The following is a 16,625-nucleotide window of genomic DNA, read 5'->3' on the forward strand; positions in this document are numbered from 1 at the left end:
GTGGGAGCAAAGGGGAGTCGCCGGCATTTCCCATTAATTCTTGGAGTTCCCCGCTTTCCTCGACACGCCAAAACATGCGTCTTGTGGTTCTTGGCTGTATGAAGAATTTGATACGTGGCTTGTAAGGTCAGAAAGGTTGGCCGTTCCTGGGTACGCACATTTTCTTCACACACGTTTGGGAGGGTCTATGCACTGCGTCAGCGAAAACAGCTTTGCACACAGATACACATCCACATACTGGAAAGAAAGGAGACAGATGGTCTCTATTACCCCATGTAACCAAACACAGGATGCAGATGATCTGAAACAATTAGAATGGGAGTTTTCCTATCACAGAGTTTTAAAGAGATTTCATTCATCACATACTTAGTGGCATGGCTCCAGCTCCAAGGACATATCTGAGACAGGGATTTAAAAATATTCATAATAAAGTTTTTCTGCTCAGTATAATATGATGATTTTAAAGTGTAAAATGGTTTGACTCTCTAAAACCAGAAGCAAGCGCTATGCACCACCCTGATCCTGTGAGTTTCCCTTTTCCAATGGGATCATGAAAGCGCTTCTCCACTTTCTTCATGCCAAGGACCCCCTCAATTTTTAGGAAAATGAGTCAGCAGGCCAATTATATTACCGCTGCCACAACGGTTTCATTTACAGCAGCAAAAACACCAGGCTGACCTTTGCACATCTGTGTATTTTGTCCATTTTGCCTCCTTGCTGCTATGCTGTGGAAGTATGCATGGTTTTTATTTTGAAAATAGTTTTCATTGGTACATGGATCCTCTCCTGAAGTTTCAGGGACCACGAGAGGTCCCCAGCCAGTGCTGCAAAACACTTGCCCAGGGCCCTCCTTTCCAAACACCAGTTTACCTCGGCCCATCGGCGTTGCAGTGGGATGAACCACCCATCTTTGGCCTCTTGCCAACGTAATTGCACGGGATGAAATGTCACGTTCCTACCAAGCCGGGGAAAATATTTATTTAGCAGGTGCATACGTGGTTTTACCCCCCCGACCGCTGAAGCTGCTTAGCGCTTTGGAATGCTCCTTGCCTTTATGAAGGGGATTAATGGGCAGAGTGAAGGTTATTATCCTATAAATACAGCTGATCACATGAACCTGCCACTTCTCAGCACCTCCTTATAAGAGAAAGGGATGGGTTTGGAAAAGATCATCTGAACGAGGGACCTAGAGAATCAGACCTTTAAATCCATATTTAGTTCCTGAACGGATTTTTTTTCAGAAGTGCTGCTCCTGAGTAACTCCTCCAGTTCAGTAGAAGTCATTGTAATAAAAAAATCTGCGTGTATGCATGCCATATATTATAAATCACTTCATCTCCTATTGAAGCACAGCCACTTCTGGGTAAAAACACGGCAGATGTTTAACATGTCATGTCACAGCAGCTCTCCATAGCAGATTTCAGCGGGACAGGAAGAATGCCATGAAACTGCAAGAAGGATTTAGTTAGGCGAGACGTAATTACCAAAGTTGGACTATGTCCAGGACACTGGGGCAAACCCTCCTGCCTTTGCAAATTTGATTTTAACAACTTTAATTTTAAACACCTGATAGTCGTATTTCTTGCCAAGGGAACAGATTGCTGAAAGTAAGAGAGGCAGCATTTCCTAAGCAAAAAAAATCTCAGAAAATGAAGAAAGGGAAAAAAAAAAAGTTTCCTCCTATATGGTTTGTGACACCTCAGTGGGAAACCATGAAATACCCACTGAAGAAACACATTTTCTGGGCTGTAGGTCAGTTCAGCTTATACTACCCCACAGCCCGAGCCAATATTTTGTGCGTGGAAGTGATGAATTGTAGAAAGTGGAACAGCACAGGGGGATCAGTGTAGGGAGGCCAGGTCAGAGCAGTGCAGAAACAAAACAAGAAGAACCTTCCTAAAAAGAAGAAAATTCAACTTCTTTTGCTATTAAAACATATTTAAACACCAGCATTTATTGATGACATTGCAAATATCCACATCTGACAACCAAATGGTTCAACACACCAGCTTGCCTATGTGGAATCCAACTGTGTCTACAGCATTGCAGCAAAACAAGCAAAGCAAAATGAATACCTGAAAGAAAGCACCCTGTATAACACAGACCCTCTGAATCTCAGGAGGAACGTTGTCGACCTTGGCCACCCCTAAGATTTGCCATGTGAACAGAGCAATTAATTTCTCACAGCAGTTCGCAAGCTTTGGAATAAGCAAGTCCCGATCCTGCTTTAGTGCAAGGGGATGAAGTAGGTGACTTCCCAGGTTCCCTTCCAGCCAAATACTTCTGTGATATTAAGGCCCACCCCCAAAGCCTATTAATAAGGATCCAAAAGATAATGGTAAAATAATAAAGCATCTACTGTAGCAAGTTGATAGCTTCTCCAGGAAACCAATACTACCCTACAGAAGGGTACTTCAGAATAGTTTGCAGAGGAGTTGCTTTTAGACGAAGAAAGCTGTATTTGCATCCCCCTGAAAATAACTGGAAGCACGTGGAGAATCTGTTTTCCTGGCTTTTTTGCCCAAGTGAAACAACCTTCTCCAGTTGCTGCTGAAAGGAATTTAATAAAATAATCCACACCTGAGAGACTATTTCCATGTTTGTACAAAACATAAAACAAGTGTTCTGGGACTTGCTCTCTCCCATTTTCAGCTCAGGTTGTGTTGCACATGGGACACATTTATCTCGGATGGAAAAAATCTGAACTGCTGATTTCCCTAACGTATACGCTGGTCACGCCATGGTATCAGTGGAAGCTAGGTTGTGGCTGTCGAGTAATATACGGCCCTGAGTCACACATGCAGCTTATATTCAAAAAAGGGGAAGGAGGAGGGCTCAGGTAGACGTAATTGTACCTACTTACCAGCATATCGAGGTTACAATATGCTGTGGGTTCCTGACGCAGTCTCCCTTCTGCTGTGTACTCCTTACACAGCCGCACAAGACCTTAAACCAGTGCTGCTACCCAGTCCTTAATGCCCAAAGTCTGAACACATGCACTTGCTTCTCATTATGAGAAAGTGCCGCTTTGGGGGTTGATGGGTGGCCATAGACCCCTGCAGCCCATCAAACTCACAGGTCAGCAAATAAGCCCCGAACAGCTTTTTTACAGGATTAAATTTGGTACGTTCAACACACTGTTTATGCCCAGGGAACGAAGCAGACCAAAGCTTCAGTGTATTGCTTTTTCAATCAGGTCTGCTGCCTCATTTCAAGAATAGGAATATTTTAGACCCACCTACTATTATAAAAATATTATTATTACAGCTTTGCTACATACTGACATATGCCCTTGTGCATGCTGTGTTAAACAAGAAAGTGCAATTCACAAGTTGAACAAAATAATGAAATATTCCACGTTTCACTGTTTCCTCATCAGCACGGTAATGGAACACAGATATATTTTATCCACCCTGGTGATGATGAAGCTCAGACACTAATCAGAGGTTTGTTGTTATTTTTGGCTGTCACACAAAAAATATAGCAGAAACCATTTTTCTTTATCTTTTAAAACCCGTGTACGTAGAAAGGAGGCGATGGCTTTACACAGTTAGCTGCTTGTCCATTTATTCTGTAGAGTAAAAGGACTAGTGCAAAACATCTCAGCCTCACTTCTCCTCTGGTGTAAATGAAGGTGGTTCCACCACAGACCAGTGGAGCTGTAATACAGAGTACACCAGGGGAGGATTAGGCCCTCTGGTACAAGTATATGAATTTCCCATTTCAAACACTGGTATGAAAACAGTATTTCCCTCTCCTCCACCTTCTTCTGTGTTACCGTGTTATCTTCATCTCCAATATTCTGTCATTTAAAAAAAAAACATTAACAAATGTATAATCAGCAGGCAGAAAGAAATCATCTTGTCTAATCAGCAGAAAACTCTTTTCTACCCTAGCGTTGAGCTCCCAGTCACAGTCACAGCTAATTAAGATGCTATAAACATGGACAGGCCGAATGTTCAACCACGGTCTCTACCTTTCAGTCTGAATATATTGAAATTCCACTCTAAGGCCAATATCTGCATTGGTATCCAAAACCTGTTATTGATAATTTAAACAATTATTTTACGAATTCCTATGACATTATAGTGTCCTGATTACAAAGCATCTAAGGCAGATACTTCCTTTTAAATATACGCTTAAGTACTGAGCTGTTTTGGAATTAATATGAAAACAAAAAAAGGTCCTTTCTTGTTTCTTTGGGACAGCAGTACAATGACAGTCATTATTTCTCCTACTAAAGAGAAGCATCCCTTTTCCCCTTGAAAGAAAAAGACTCAGCTACTTCACGATAATCTCGTGCATGGCTGACTTTAGGGATTTTATGCACAACTTGTGCCACCCTGGTCAGAAAGTAATTCTGTAAGTAACCTTGCTACAAACCAAAAAGGTGCACAATGTCATTGGTCTGCTTTAAAATCACAAACACATGGACAGACAGTTGTGCAATTTTTCTTAATTAGAGAAAATCACCACACTTTAAAAAATAAAAATAGATTAGACTGTTCTAATCACAAGCAAAGATTAAAAACAAAAGCAAACATACAAAAAGCCCAGTCCCACACCTTTATGCTACATCTCGGCAGGCTGAAGAGCGTGTAACAGACTGGCCTGGCCCACACACTGAAGGCTCTGCGAGCAGCAGTTGCCAGGCTGGCCCTCACCCTGCTTCATTTGGGTAAAACTCCCTTTGACATCAGCTGGAGCAAGGTTTGTTCCTAACTAAATAAAAAATTCGGAAGGGAAAATCGCATCTCGCGACTCTTGTATGTAGCTGGAAACAGGCTCTGACCCTGCAATGTGCTGAGCATCTTTACCTCAGCATAAAGAAACAGAGTAAAATCACTGCCGTGTGCCATTTGGGGGAAAATCAACTATTATTTATGTCTAAACACTTGTAGCTCTTAATGGGAAAAAAAGAAACACACTCAACCCTCCTGATGTTGCATGTAATGCAGGGTGTATGACCTGCTTACAGCACTTCTCATGAGTACACCTGACACACACACACGAGCACACTGATTTTTACTACCCAAGAGAAACCTTAGTTTGTTGAGATTTGAGACAAAAAGCAGCAGTCCATCATCTCATGTCATTCTAAAAACCTGACATTTACAGACCTCTTTCCAAATAAGTTCAATAAACACTGCATGCATCTTAAGGCCATATGCAGCAGTATAATTTAGAGCGTATATTTTATAGGTTTCTTTTTCTGGTTTACCTGCTGATTATTATGTGCTGTAAAACCTCAATTATCCCAGCTAGTCAGGGGAATAAGAAAGGGAAATAAAAAGTAGGTGATAGAAAAGTATATGTTTAACAAATGCCATAGAAAAGCAGTCCATGCAACACCAAGATTGTTGCATGGGTAACATTTCCGTGTTATTAATGCCCTTTCTTACAGAAAGATTAGTAGTATGAATAAAAAGCACAAAATGGCAACTAAACCGTCTCCCTCATTCTTACTATGTTCTTACAAGCAGCAGGTATTTTACAACACCGTGGACAAAAGCAGAGCAAATTTTAGCTTCCTTTTCACCGTGCAAACTCATAGACCTAGACGGAACAGCACAACCCAAAATAAAGGCTGGATTTGGCCCAGCTGGTAACAGGAATGACTTGAAACATGCAAGAATATATCTGAAAATTTCTCCCTGTACTATGTAAGTTTAACTACCTAATTCGTGGGGGGGGGGGGGGGGGGGAGCAGACATACAGGGCTAAAATGGCTGCTGAAATAAATGGAAACTTTCCCAAATAATTTCAGCTTTCTCCATTTACATCCCAGCAATATATATGTTTGGCACCCAAGCGCTGTTACTTATGCCCTGAATAGTTGCAAGCACAAAATTCTGTACCTGAAAAAAAAAAAAATCACAGAAAGGGCTGGGAATTCTTTTTAGTGTGTCAGACCTGTAAAGCTGAAATGGTGAAACTTGGTAAGCCGACCCTGCTAAAACCAAACAAGAGGGTATATAAAGATGTGACAATATCAAAGACTTCAACTGTACAGTGACTTGTCCAAGCACATTATTACACGTATACAGTTGTTTTAACTGTTTACCACTTTCTCATGTACAGTGATTTTTAATGCACGTGAAACTGCTAGCCTTAGCCAATTTCTGTAGTGTCCAAACTTGCTTACCAGTGGTTTTTAAGGCCAGTAATTTCTCATCAAAGTGATTCCAGTTGATTTGGCCTGACCCCATCCCAATGAAAGTATTTTCTGTTTTCACTGCTGCTGTCAAGAATACATCTCTGTGGGATGCCCCTAAGTGTCTGCAGCCTGCACACCCAGTTTTTGAAGGTTGAGGAAGCTTGGCAGATGTTTCCAGCCTCTCCAGTGCAGAGCAATCCTCTCCTTGCCTTCAAGAAGTTGACTTCTTTGCAGCAGCTTGCATATTCGTTTTGACTCGCTTCTTTGCCGAGTAGTAATCTGGAGAGCAACACATAAACAGAATTAGTGCTACGACACTGATAATGGCTGCTTTTCAATAAATCTCTCAAATCTCATTTTTGTGTTGAAGAAGTCATTTAGACTTCTCCACGGCTTGTGAATGAACAAAACTAATATCTTTAGCATGTTCCACATAAAGCTATGTAATACCAAGTAAAACAAAGGAAATGTGCTGGCTTTTATCCAGTTGAGATCAAAAGACTTTGGACCCTCTTATGCAAGCTGAGCAATGTGACGTTTCAATCCAACTTTTAGATCCATGGCTGCAGTGCTTTCCAGACAGAAATAAGGTTTTTTTTCCCCTCCTTAAAAATAACAAAAAATACTCTGCAAAATAACGTCAGAAGAACTATATATATGGGGCACTTTATTTCTGCTTATTAGCTCAAACTGCAGATTCAAGGAGGACTGCATAAAACCTTGCACCATCACTGAATTATAACCAATTCTTTGCTCAGAGAGTAAGCACTGTGGCTCATGGGGAGAACACCCATTACGTTTTCATATGTACATGTGGTTGAATCTTTGTTTCAGGTGCAAATGCAAATCAACCTTAATTACAGAACCATGATTACAACACAGGAGTTCCCCTATGAGTTCCTTCTCTGCCTCCCAGACTTGCACAAAAAATACACACTTTTTTCAGGTAAATAAAGCAGAATTAGCTGAAATGGAAGCTATATGCGTATTTGTATTTAGAGTTCATAGGATTCACCTGGTGTAAATTGTCTGTATTCATAGTACTGAATTTGCTCCAATTTCAGTTGAGGATGTGGGCTCCATGATATTTAAACCTGAGCTTTCTATATAGTCAAATTGGCAACACCTATTGAGTCCTAGCAGCATAAAGTCTTGCACTGATTTCAATGCAGAACGTTATTGGCGGGATGACTGGAATTCTGTAGGCTTTCACAGCCAAGTTTGTGCAAGGAGATTCCTGCAGCCAACTTCCTTAAGGATATGTCTGCATGGCACAGTGCAATGGAGCGCAGCAGTACCTGAGCTAGCCCTACGTTAAACTTCTGGAGCAGGACGTGATCCCAAGGAGAGTATATTCTCCCGGGCAGCAGCACGCACTGCTAACTCAGTAGAAAAGCAAATCCCGCTATTACTATAACCTGCTGTAGCGTCTCAGTGGAGCAGCAGAGGAAAGGAATAGCAGTAAGAAAAACAAGCTTACATTACCAAATGTAATCCTTACTACTTATTTCTTCCATTTAAAAGACTTCTATATAGCTATCCTTCATTTTATTTTGGGAAAAGAAATGCATTAGGAATTATGCTTAGTAGATGAAATTCAGAAAAGACTTAAATAGTTGGTATTCCCATTTCTGCCTGTAAAGAATTTTAGCAAGAGCCCAACTGCTCAGATGCCCACATAACGGAGCCTAGTTTCAAAACTGATAGAGGCTCTTAGAAGCCAGGGAGATGCAGAGTCCCCAGAGCCATATTCAGATGATCTAGCCTCCATCTAAGACGCTAAACAGAGTCCATGGAAATTGGCTGGTTTGCCTAAGGGACCCTGTGCACTTGCACTGGCATAAGTAAGGTACTGAGGAGGATGCTGCCTGCAGCCTGTCAGTAGGAAAGCCTGGCCACAGGGACCTAGGAGGGAAAGATTTCTGTTGTTTAAATACACCGACCTAAATACCTGCTTTCCTTTCCTCCCCATTGTCTCCCCAGCCATCTTGCATGAACTACCTGCTTCAGAAGTAAGACCAGCTAGTGAAAACATAGGGTTGTTACCAATTTTCTCTCTTTGACCTTTTGCAAAGGAGGCAAGAATGTATGAATGTCTCCCGAAGAGCCAAAGTCTAGGTGTATCTGACTGAGGCAAGCCAAAAAGTTTGGAAGAGAAGAGGAGTGAAGAGCTGGCGTGGTTTGCCAACCATGATTAGTGGGGAGGGGGAAGAAAGGAAAAAGTGAAAAAGGATTATAGCCTGTATCTGAGCTGCTTTTGAATTTGAGGCTCTCCCAGAAAACAGAGCAGAACCACACTGGGTCCACAACGAAAAAGAGAATGGAGATGGAGTAAGTCTACATAAAAGGGCTGGGAGATAGACGGGAAAATCTACTTTTGTACTGGTTAGCTCTCTGCGTGTCTGAGGAGTCAAATGCAGCAGGAAAACCTCTGCTCCTTCCACTCTAGAGGCGCCACTGCCCACAAAACCCCACGGTTGGTTTTTAATACATCGATACTTATTTAATGGGCCACAGCTGTCTTTGAAAGTCTAAATTAAACGCACATTGTTGGATCTTAACGTAAAGCATTACAGTGTTCTTGTTGACCAAAGCAGAACGCAGATAACTGGGTTCAAATCCAACCTCAGATCCTAATCCTAAACTAACCTTTCATCACAGGATGGCAGAAGATGAGCGAAGGGGAGGAAGCATGGGGTAAGACTGTATCAGTAGGTATCACTTTCCCTGGCTCAGTTCTGCCTGAATTCCTTCAGTCGTGCCCAGAGGGACAAGGTTCCTGCAGCTGGAGGGAAACTTCTAATGCATCCTTCAGCTAGCAGATGTGTGTGTGTGTGCCTGTGAGAGAAGGACTGAGAGAGGGACTGATCTCCATGCCTCACCAAAAGAGAAGACTGCAAACGATTTTCCTGGCCCATCTCGCACACCCCGATTCCCTGGGGAGAAGGGTACTGTTGTTAGACTAAAGTGTTTTCTCTTACGAAAACACATATGGGAAAGTGTTAAAACTGTGCAGTGTGGTATTTTGGTTTCCACATCCCCTGATGAAATGTTTCTTGCCTGGGGAAAACAAAACAGAAGAAAAATATCCCCTGGAAATATCTGCATAATTTACTCCCACACACCTAGTGAGAGATTTACAATTGAACAGCAGTTCCCTCAAACCATCACAACATTGTGCTCTGAATTACACTTCTGTACTCCTACCTGTAAATTATACTGTTAATTAGTTAATGGCTGTAAAGTGCTTTGGAGAAGAAAAGAGCACTCATTAAATATCATTGCTCTGTACTCCAGTGTGCAATGTTCCACTGTTCATTAATCTCCAACCTCTTCCTGAACCTCTCGCTAGCAATTAAGTTTCATACCCTCAAATAGCAAATTAGTCTATTGTCTGACTTAACCGAGATCAACATCACTGCTCAGAAAGTGTTTCCTGAAACCTTAGCTTCAATTATCTTCTAGGCAATTTCAAGCTAGTGTCTCACATCAAATTCCCAAAAGAAAATCCTTGGTCTACGTCTTGAAAATCTCAGTCAGGATAAACCAAAACCCCAATACATACAAGGGAAATCTAATATATGGGATTAGATTTTTCAAACAAACTCAAATCCCGTTGAGAAGAGAAAATGAGGGGCCAGATGTTCAGAAGAGCTTAACATGCAGGATCCTGAGGACTTTCAAAAACCTAAAGCTCTTTTACGGGTGCTGAAACCCACTCCCTTTGTACATCTGGCAGCAAGTTCTGGTGAGAGGCATTTGAAAACCTAGCCCTTTCTGCCGCCTGGCCAAGTTTAAGATTGATTTGCCCTTAAAATTCCTGGATGCCTTCACCAAGTATAATATCCAAGCTGAAGTTAGCAGGAGACCTGGCTGCTTTCTCTGGTTTCTGGTCTTCCTCCTAGGGCTTAGCTGGCTGAATGGTGTTCCTTATTGCGCTCGGGAAAGGGTGCACACAGCCAAACCAGTAAGCAAGCAAAAAACCAAAACCTCCCATCCGATGGGCAACTCTGTTTTCCTGTTGGGTTCCTGTTTGAGAAATCACCTCACTACTTTTCTTAGACTGCCTTTTTAAGCGTCTAACCCTCCTAACCATGCCAACTATCCTCCTGCAAGAAGCGGTCATTATCTTATTGCTCTGTGACAAGTCCTAAACAGACCCCCAGGGCCAGGAGGGCGGTTGTGGCATAGCACCTTTGAAAAACACAAGCCCCATGCCCATCGATTTAGAGTGTGCCTTCCTTCTCTTGCAGACGCTTCTTTGAAGGTTGCACTTTCTTAAAGCAAGACTGGTTTACGGGCCCACCAGAGAATTTCTAAGCAGCTGCTGGGACCAGGTTTGATCATCTGAGCCACACCAGCGTCTCACACACCTGTCAAAGATGTCTCTCTTCTCTTCTTCCCTTCCAAGATCCTCTTGCCCCTGTTTTCTTGGAAGTTTTGGGTTTCTCAGTCAGTGCCACCTGGGCAAAGTGGTGACTCTTGTCCTCCCTGCCCAGGGGCCAGTTCAAGTGCTGCAGTGGTCTCCGAGCATCTCCCACCACACAGCTGTGGTAGAAGGCGGGCACCTCATGGCTCTCGAGCTCTTCCCACTGCAGGAGCCCCTCCACCGGCGTGTCCCGGAGGAAATCGAAGTTCCACTTCTGCCGGGCCCCCTCGATGCTGTTGCGCAGCATATGCTGGAAGTCCTGCCGCAGCTGCTCGTGGTCTACAGGGCCAAAAAGGTTCCTCTGGGCGTGGGTTGTCTTCCCTGGCCTCCGCTCCATCTTTTCTGCCCAGTGCTGCTCTCCGGCGAGTGTATATAGCACTGACTCCCTGCCAAGGAGAGAAAGACCATTAGCCACCCTTTGCATGCTCAGTTTAGTGGGCACTGCATACTCTTTAAGGGGAGTGTGGCAGTAAACCTAGATACTTTTGATCCCGCTACAGGAAATCTTGGCTTATTTTGAAAGAAATTTATCCCAATCTCCAGCCCAGAGTGAGAATTCCCATCTATAGGATCTGTCTACAGAAGGATGGGGAAGGGTGAAAAGCCCTCGCCTCTTTTGTGCGCCCTCTTTTCAGTGTACACTGAGTGAGGGCTTGCCCTAAGGGGACAGAGACGCACGAGGAAGCGGACAACATCCCTTGAGGTAGTGCAGCAGAAGACAGAAAGCACAGAAGTAGTACTTGGGGAAAACAGCCACGTGTATCACCTGAAACAAGGGAAAGGGCCTGAGAAGGAGAATTTCCAAGACAACAAAGGGTGATGGCAATCAATAAAGTACAGAAGAGATGTTTAATTTTACAGTGAAGGTGGGATCTCTTTCCTGACTACTCTTACCATTTGTTTTGCAGTGTCAGCCAAGTTGGAAGCTAAAGATGATCAGAGCAATCACCTGTTTCTTGCCTGACATTTTCATTCCCTTTTCTTGAAGCAATTGCCTGAGAAATGGTCCCAGTCACAGACAAAAACACTGTATTTCCTACAATAGCAAATCCCAATCAAGCATCAGTAGGTGGACTTCCCATTTGGTAGGCTGGCATGGGGACAGAAAAGATGGGGTCTGCACCCTCCTCTGGCCGTTAAGGTGGGGACACGGCAAGACGGAGAAGAGAAATCGGGCATTTTGCAGATTTCATACGCCAGAAGGGCACAAACATACCAAATACATTCACCCACTAATTCCTGCACCAGGTCTTTAATTTCTGGAAGAGCTTGAAAATAGATCTTAAAGGTCATTCAATTCTTTCTCTCTCTGGATCCACAAAACTCAGCCCCTCTTACAAGCTGTGATGCGTAGCAGCAGACAGGCTAAGAAGAAACCTCTCAGAAAAATTAGTAAACAGCCAAATTTTGGATTTGTTGCACTACTGAATTCTGAAGGGCATAAAGAGTTTGGGGACAGAGCTAAGAGGTCAACCGGTGATCTGTCTACAGACCATGTAGACAGTCAGAGCGGCAGAGCACCTGCAGAACCTCAAGCTTCAGGCTTGGTCTCCAACATCCCGAAAGGTGCTTCAGCCGCAGCAGACACAAACCCAGATGTGACTGGTATAATCACCCCCCCGTATTACCTTTGCAGCATTGTATCTAATCCATGTGAACTCTGAGCATCCCCTCGCAATCACACCCCAAGTGCCTACTCTGAAAATGTCACTTGATGGCTCCGGTATCAAGACATTGTCGGCAACGGGGTGTTGTTGGCTCTTACATGGTTCTGCACATAGCCTGCCACAGAAAACTCAGATACTGAGGGATGTGGCTACCTCCTCCTAGGTGGAAGCTGAGTGTCAGTTCTGCAGCTGGTAACACACCTGAGCAGTGCAGGTCCAAAGAGGTGGACTGGCTCCTGCATCCATTCGTAAACCTTATTCCTTGCCCTCAGCAGCTCTGAACCAGCGTCCTTCAAACGCGTGGCCCGCAACCACAGTTAATTAACCCAGAGGGTGCCAGGTCTGGGTTGCCCTTCTGGTGCATGGATTTACTTCCGAATGTTGGGTGTGGTTCTCTGGAGGCTGACGTCTCCCATGGAGCTCCAGGATGGGAAACAGAGTAGCCCTGTTCGGTCTGGGACACCATCTGGGGCTGATCATTAGGTCTGATAGGACTACGGTGCCTCCTGGGCCCCAGCCAGGTCCCTCCGGCGGTACCACACCGTGCCGTGTGGTTACACCAGCTCGTTTGGCGTGAGCCTTCAGCACTCAGCTGCCACCGGGAGCGAAGCTGGCAGCTGCCCACCAGATGCTCCCTGCAGGGCCTAGGAAAGGTAGGAAAGCACTTTTCCTGAGGAAAAGCAGCCGAGAGCACAACGACAAGGATAATCCTCTAGGTGGCATCCAGAATCCCCAAACTTCACACAAAACTTTTCCCGGGGTTGCGCGCAGCCTCGCCCTTAGCCGCCGGGATACTCGGCGTGCCGGCCGCCACTATAGCTAATAACGATCACAGCTCTGCTGCTTCTTCATCTGCTGCCAAGCCCTGGGCAGCTTAACCTGAGTTCACTGAAAAGGCAATCGGGTCTTGGGAAAAGGCAAAAGGTCTTAGGAAAGGACACACAGTGCTTTGCAGGAATATTCCTCTTTCTAAGAAAGCTTCCTCATATGTATTAGGAACTGTTTGATATCAGTGAACCAGGGTTAGGAAGAAAGGAGGTATTTCTCAAACAACTATGGCCTTTCCTAATAGCATATTTTAGTATCACACAGGAATGAACCAGAAAAGAAAGACTCTGCCTTGCTCTGTTAATGATTACGGCTATTCCAGCGCAGCCTGCGCATCCAGTGCCTTGTCTTTAAGACTGTCTAATTCCAGGTGTTTCAAAGGAAGATAAAAAGCCAGCAGAGAGGATAATTATAGAATAACCTTTCCCTATGGAAAGTTTCCTCCTAATGCTCTTAATTATGTCATGAATCACAAATGCTTCTAACTCTTCCAAACTTACATCATGTGTATATACTGCCTGTTGCCGTATCCATTATTTATGGTCGCATCCAGGGTGAAATCCTGGCCCTACTGAAGTCAGTGCAAGTTTACCGCAGCAGAACCAGGATGCGGCCCCTCGCTTTTTCCAGGATTCTTTCCAGGTCTTGGCTCCAAAGCTGCACCGTCACTATTCCCACAGCTTAGCCTGAGTTGCGTGGGTGTATTAAAACACCCGTAAAACGAGACCGGAATGTTTCCGAAATGCAAAAACATTACTGGTAGGGTCCTTGTCTTTCTTAACCCATGGTTTCTGTGCCACCTGTGAAGGAGCTGCGAGCCGCGTTCCGTCAAGCTCACGCCTATCCACGCACGCATCCGTACTGAGCCGAGATGCAGGAGCGACGCTGACGGCTGGAGCTCCGCGCTAGCAGTGGCCACTTCTGTTTTCTCTCCAGTTCTGTGCTAGCTTGAGAGAGTTGAGAAGAAACACAAGCTTCCTAGGCAGTTCAGTGCTCGCTCCTTGCATCAAACTTCCAGAGTTACCAGGGGAATGTTATCTCACATTTCTGAACTGCCAACTGTATGCGTGAGTAAAAAAAAAATTAAAAAGTAAAAAAAAAAAAAGATGACGACAAGCAAGGGAATTAATGCTGTGCATGTTTCATCTTCAGTCCTTCACTGAAGGTCTGTTTCCTAAATGATGTTGATAGTGGAAGCTGCTAGCTATAAATCTTATTTTCAGACACACCGCCTGCCGCTGGCAGGTGCTCGGGCACCTTGAACCCATTCTTTTCTAAAACTGCAGCCGAGAGACGGTCTCCCCGTCCCTCCGCGGTGCAGAGGGAGCCGCAGCCCCTGTCCCCGCCTTTAAATCCTTGCGCCTCTTCTCTGCCTCCCCTGGTGCTGGCTGCCCCGGCAGCGCGGCCGAGTGCCACCCCCCGTCCCCAGCGCACACCCCCCCTGCGCGGAGGTGACAGGGCTGGGGTGCGTGTGCAAGAACGGGGTTTATTTCCCGCAACCTTCAACCACAGACATCGGGTGCCCGGGCGCCGTTCACCGCGGTGCTGCCCCCGGCGGCGATCCATCCGGTCCCGGGGGAGCTCGCCCCGCGCACGGCGGAGGGGGACCGGGAGGACACACGGAGGAGTCGTCCCCAGCAGCGGGGTTCCCCCCGGGGACGGGGCTGGCAGGGCCCCCGCCGTGCCGGCGCTGGCACTGCCGGGCGAGCCCGCCGCGCCGCCGGGAGGCTGCGGGGACGGGCGGCGGCGGGGACGGTGCTCTGCCCCTCGAGGATGCCCTCCGGCCGCCGCGCCCCGCCTCTTGCTTACACCCACGGCGGGCGTGAGCGTGCAACGGGGGGTGCGCACCCCACACCGAGCGGGACCGGCAACCTCGCCCCCGGGGCCGTCCCGCTCCCCCCGCTCCCTCCCGGCCGCGGGGGCTGGCGGCGCCGGGGCTCCCGGCCGGAGCTCACTTACATGCGGGGCGTCACGACTGCCACCTCCCTGCCAGCGGCGGGGAGCGAGGGGAGGCGGCCGGGGCCGGGGCCGGGACCGGGACCGGGACCGGGACCGGGACCGGCGCCGGGGCCGTGCGGCGCCACCGGGCTCGTGGCGCGGCCCCGCCCCCACCTCACGTGCCGCCGGGACGGGGCGGGGCCAGGCGCGCGGGCGCCCGTCCAGGCCGCGGCGTCACGTTGCGGCGCCACGTGCGCCGCCGCCGCCGCCTCGCGGTCCCCGACGGCGCGTGCGGCTCTGCCCGCGGGGCGGGGCGGGGCGGGGCGGGGCGGGGGGCGGTGCTGCAGCGGCACTTCGGCCCCTCCCGGTGTGGGTGCCGGTGCCGGTGCCGGTGCCGAAGCCGAAGCGTGGGCGCCCGCAGATGTCGGTGGTGACTCTTGTGGTGCGTGGCGGGGGGAGAGCTCGTGTTCTGCGCCAGGGGAGGTATGAAGAAGGTACTGCTGATGAACCGTCCACGGCCTGGAGAGTCGTGGCCAGGCTTGGTCACATACGTTTGTCTATCATCATAATCGACACTGTATTTTCCTGAGTTTTAGTAATATTTAGCATTTCATAGAATCATAGAATCATTAAGGTTGGAAAAGACCTCTAAGATCATCTAGTCCAACCGTCAACCCAGCGCCTCCATGCCTACTAAACCATGTCCTGAAGTGCCACATCTACACGTTTTTTGAACTCTTCCAGGGACGGTGACTCCACCACTTCCCTGGGCAGCCTGTTCCAATGCTTGATAACCCTTTCAGTGAAGTAAAATTTCCTAAAATCCAGTCTAAACCTCCCCTGGCACAACTTGAGGCCATTTCCTCTCGTCCTATCACTTGTTACCTGGGAGAAGAGACCAACCCCCACCTGGCTACAACCTCCTTTCAGGTAGTTGTAGAGAGCGATAAGGTCTCCCCTCGGCCTCCTTTTCTCCAGGCTAAACAACCCCAGTTCCCTCAGCCGCTCCTCATCACACTGGTGCTCCAGACCCTTCACCAGCTTCGTTGCCCTTCTCTGGACACGCTCCAGCCCCTCAATGTCTCTCTTGTAGTGAGGGGCCCAAAACTGAACACATTTCTACAGAAGTAAATTGTTTTCATGTTTTAATTTCCCAGTTGCTCTCAGAAGACTTGTGAGGCAGGCTGAATAATCCCTTTGTGGGAAGGTAGGTCTGTATTATTTACTCCCTTTTTCAGGTTATGATACACAGGCAGAAGCAGGCAGGGGTTTTGTTAGCGTTGGGGGAACTCCGTCTTTGGAGCTTCCCTTTCTGAATTTGAAAGGCCTGCTTGTTTTTATTCCTCTGGGTTTCTGTACTGATGTTCAAGAGCAGGAAGAGAGGAAAGAACTGGAGAAAGGCTGCGGTTTTCTTTAGTTTATTTACAAAGCAGGCAGAAAAATATCATTAACGATCAGAAAGGTGAAGGCTTGGGCTGAGAAAGGGATACAAATATTAATTCTATGAGAACATGACTGCTGTTAAATTCAGGCAGCAGAGCCCTTTTTCCCATCTTCCCCCACCCCAATGTATAAGATTTCCACTGTACTTTCATATTCCACCCCT

The 16,625-nt window shown here is 46.6% G+C and overlaps 1 protein-coding gene across 1 annotated transcript; it reads right to left on the bottom strand.

Annotated features, from left to right (window-relative positions):
- Window positions 1-1,648: 1,648 nt before the first annotated feature.
- Window positions 1,649-15,124, bottom strand: LOC142412557 (cyclin-dependent kinase inhibitor 1-like). Its single transcript, XM_075508026.1, is given in 5 exon segments — window positions 1,649-3,802; window positions 6,146-6,436; window positions 10,531-10,575; window positions 10,578-10,972; window positions 15,041-15,124. Coding segments are annotated over 4 exon segments (510 nt in total). The 5' UTR covers window positions 15,043-15,124; the 3' UTR covers window positions 1,649-3,802; window positions 6,146-6,368.
- Between the last annotated feature and the right edge of the window lie 1,501 nt (window positions 15,125-16,625).

The sequence above is a fragment of the Mycteria americana genome, chromosome 1, assembly GCF_035582795.1.
Source record: "Mycteria americana isolate JAX WOST 10 ecotype Jacksonville Zoo and Gardens chromosome 1, USCA_MyAme_1.0, whole genome shotgun sequence".
Lineage (NCBI taxonomy): Eukaryota > Metazoa > Chordata > Aves > Ciconiiformes > Ciconiidae > Mycteria > Mycteria americana.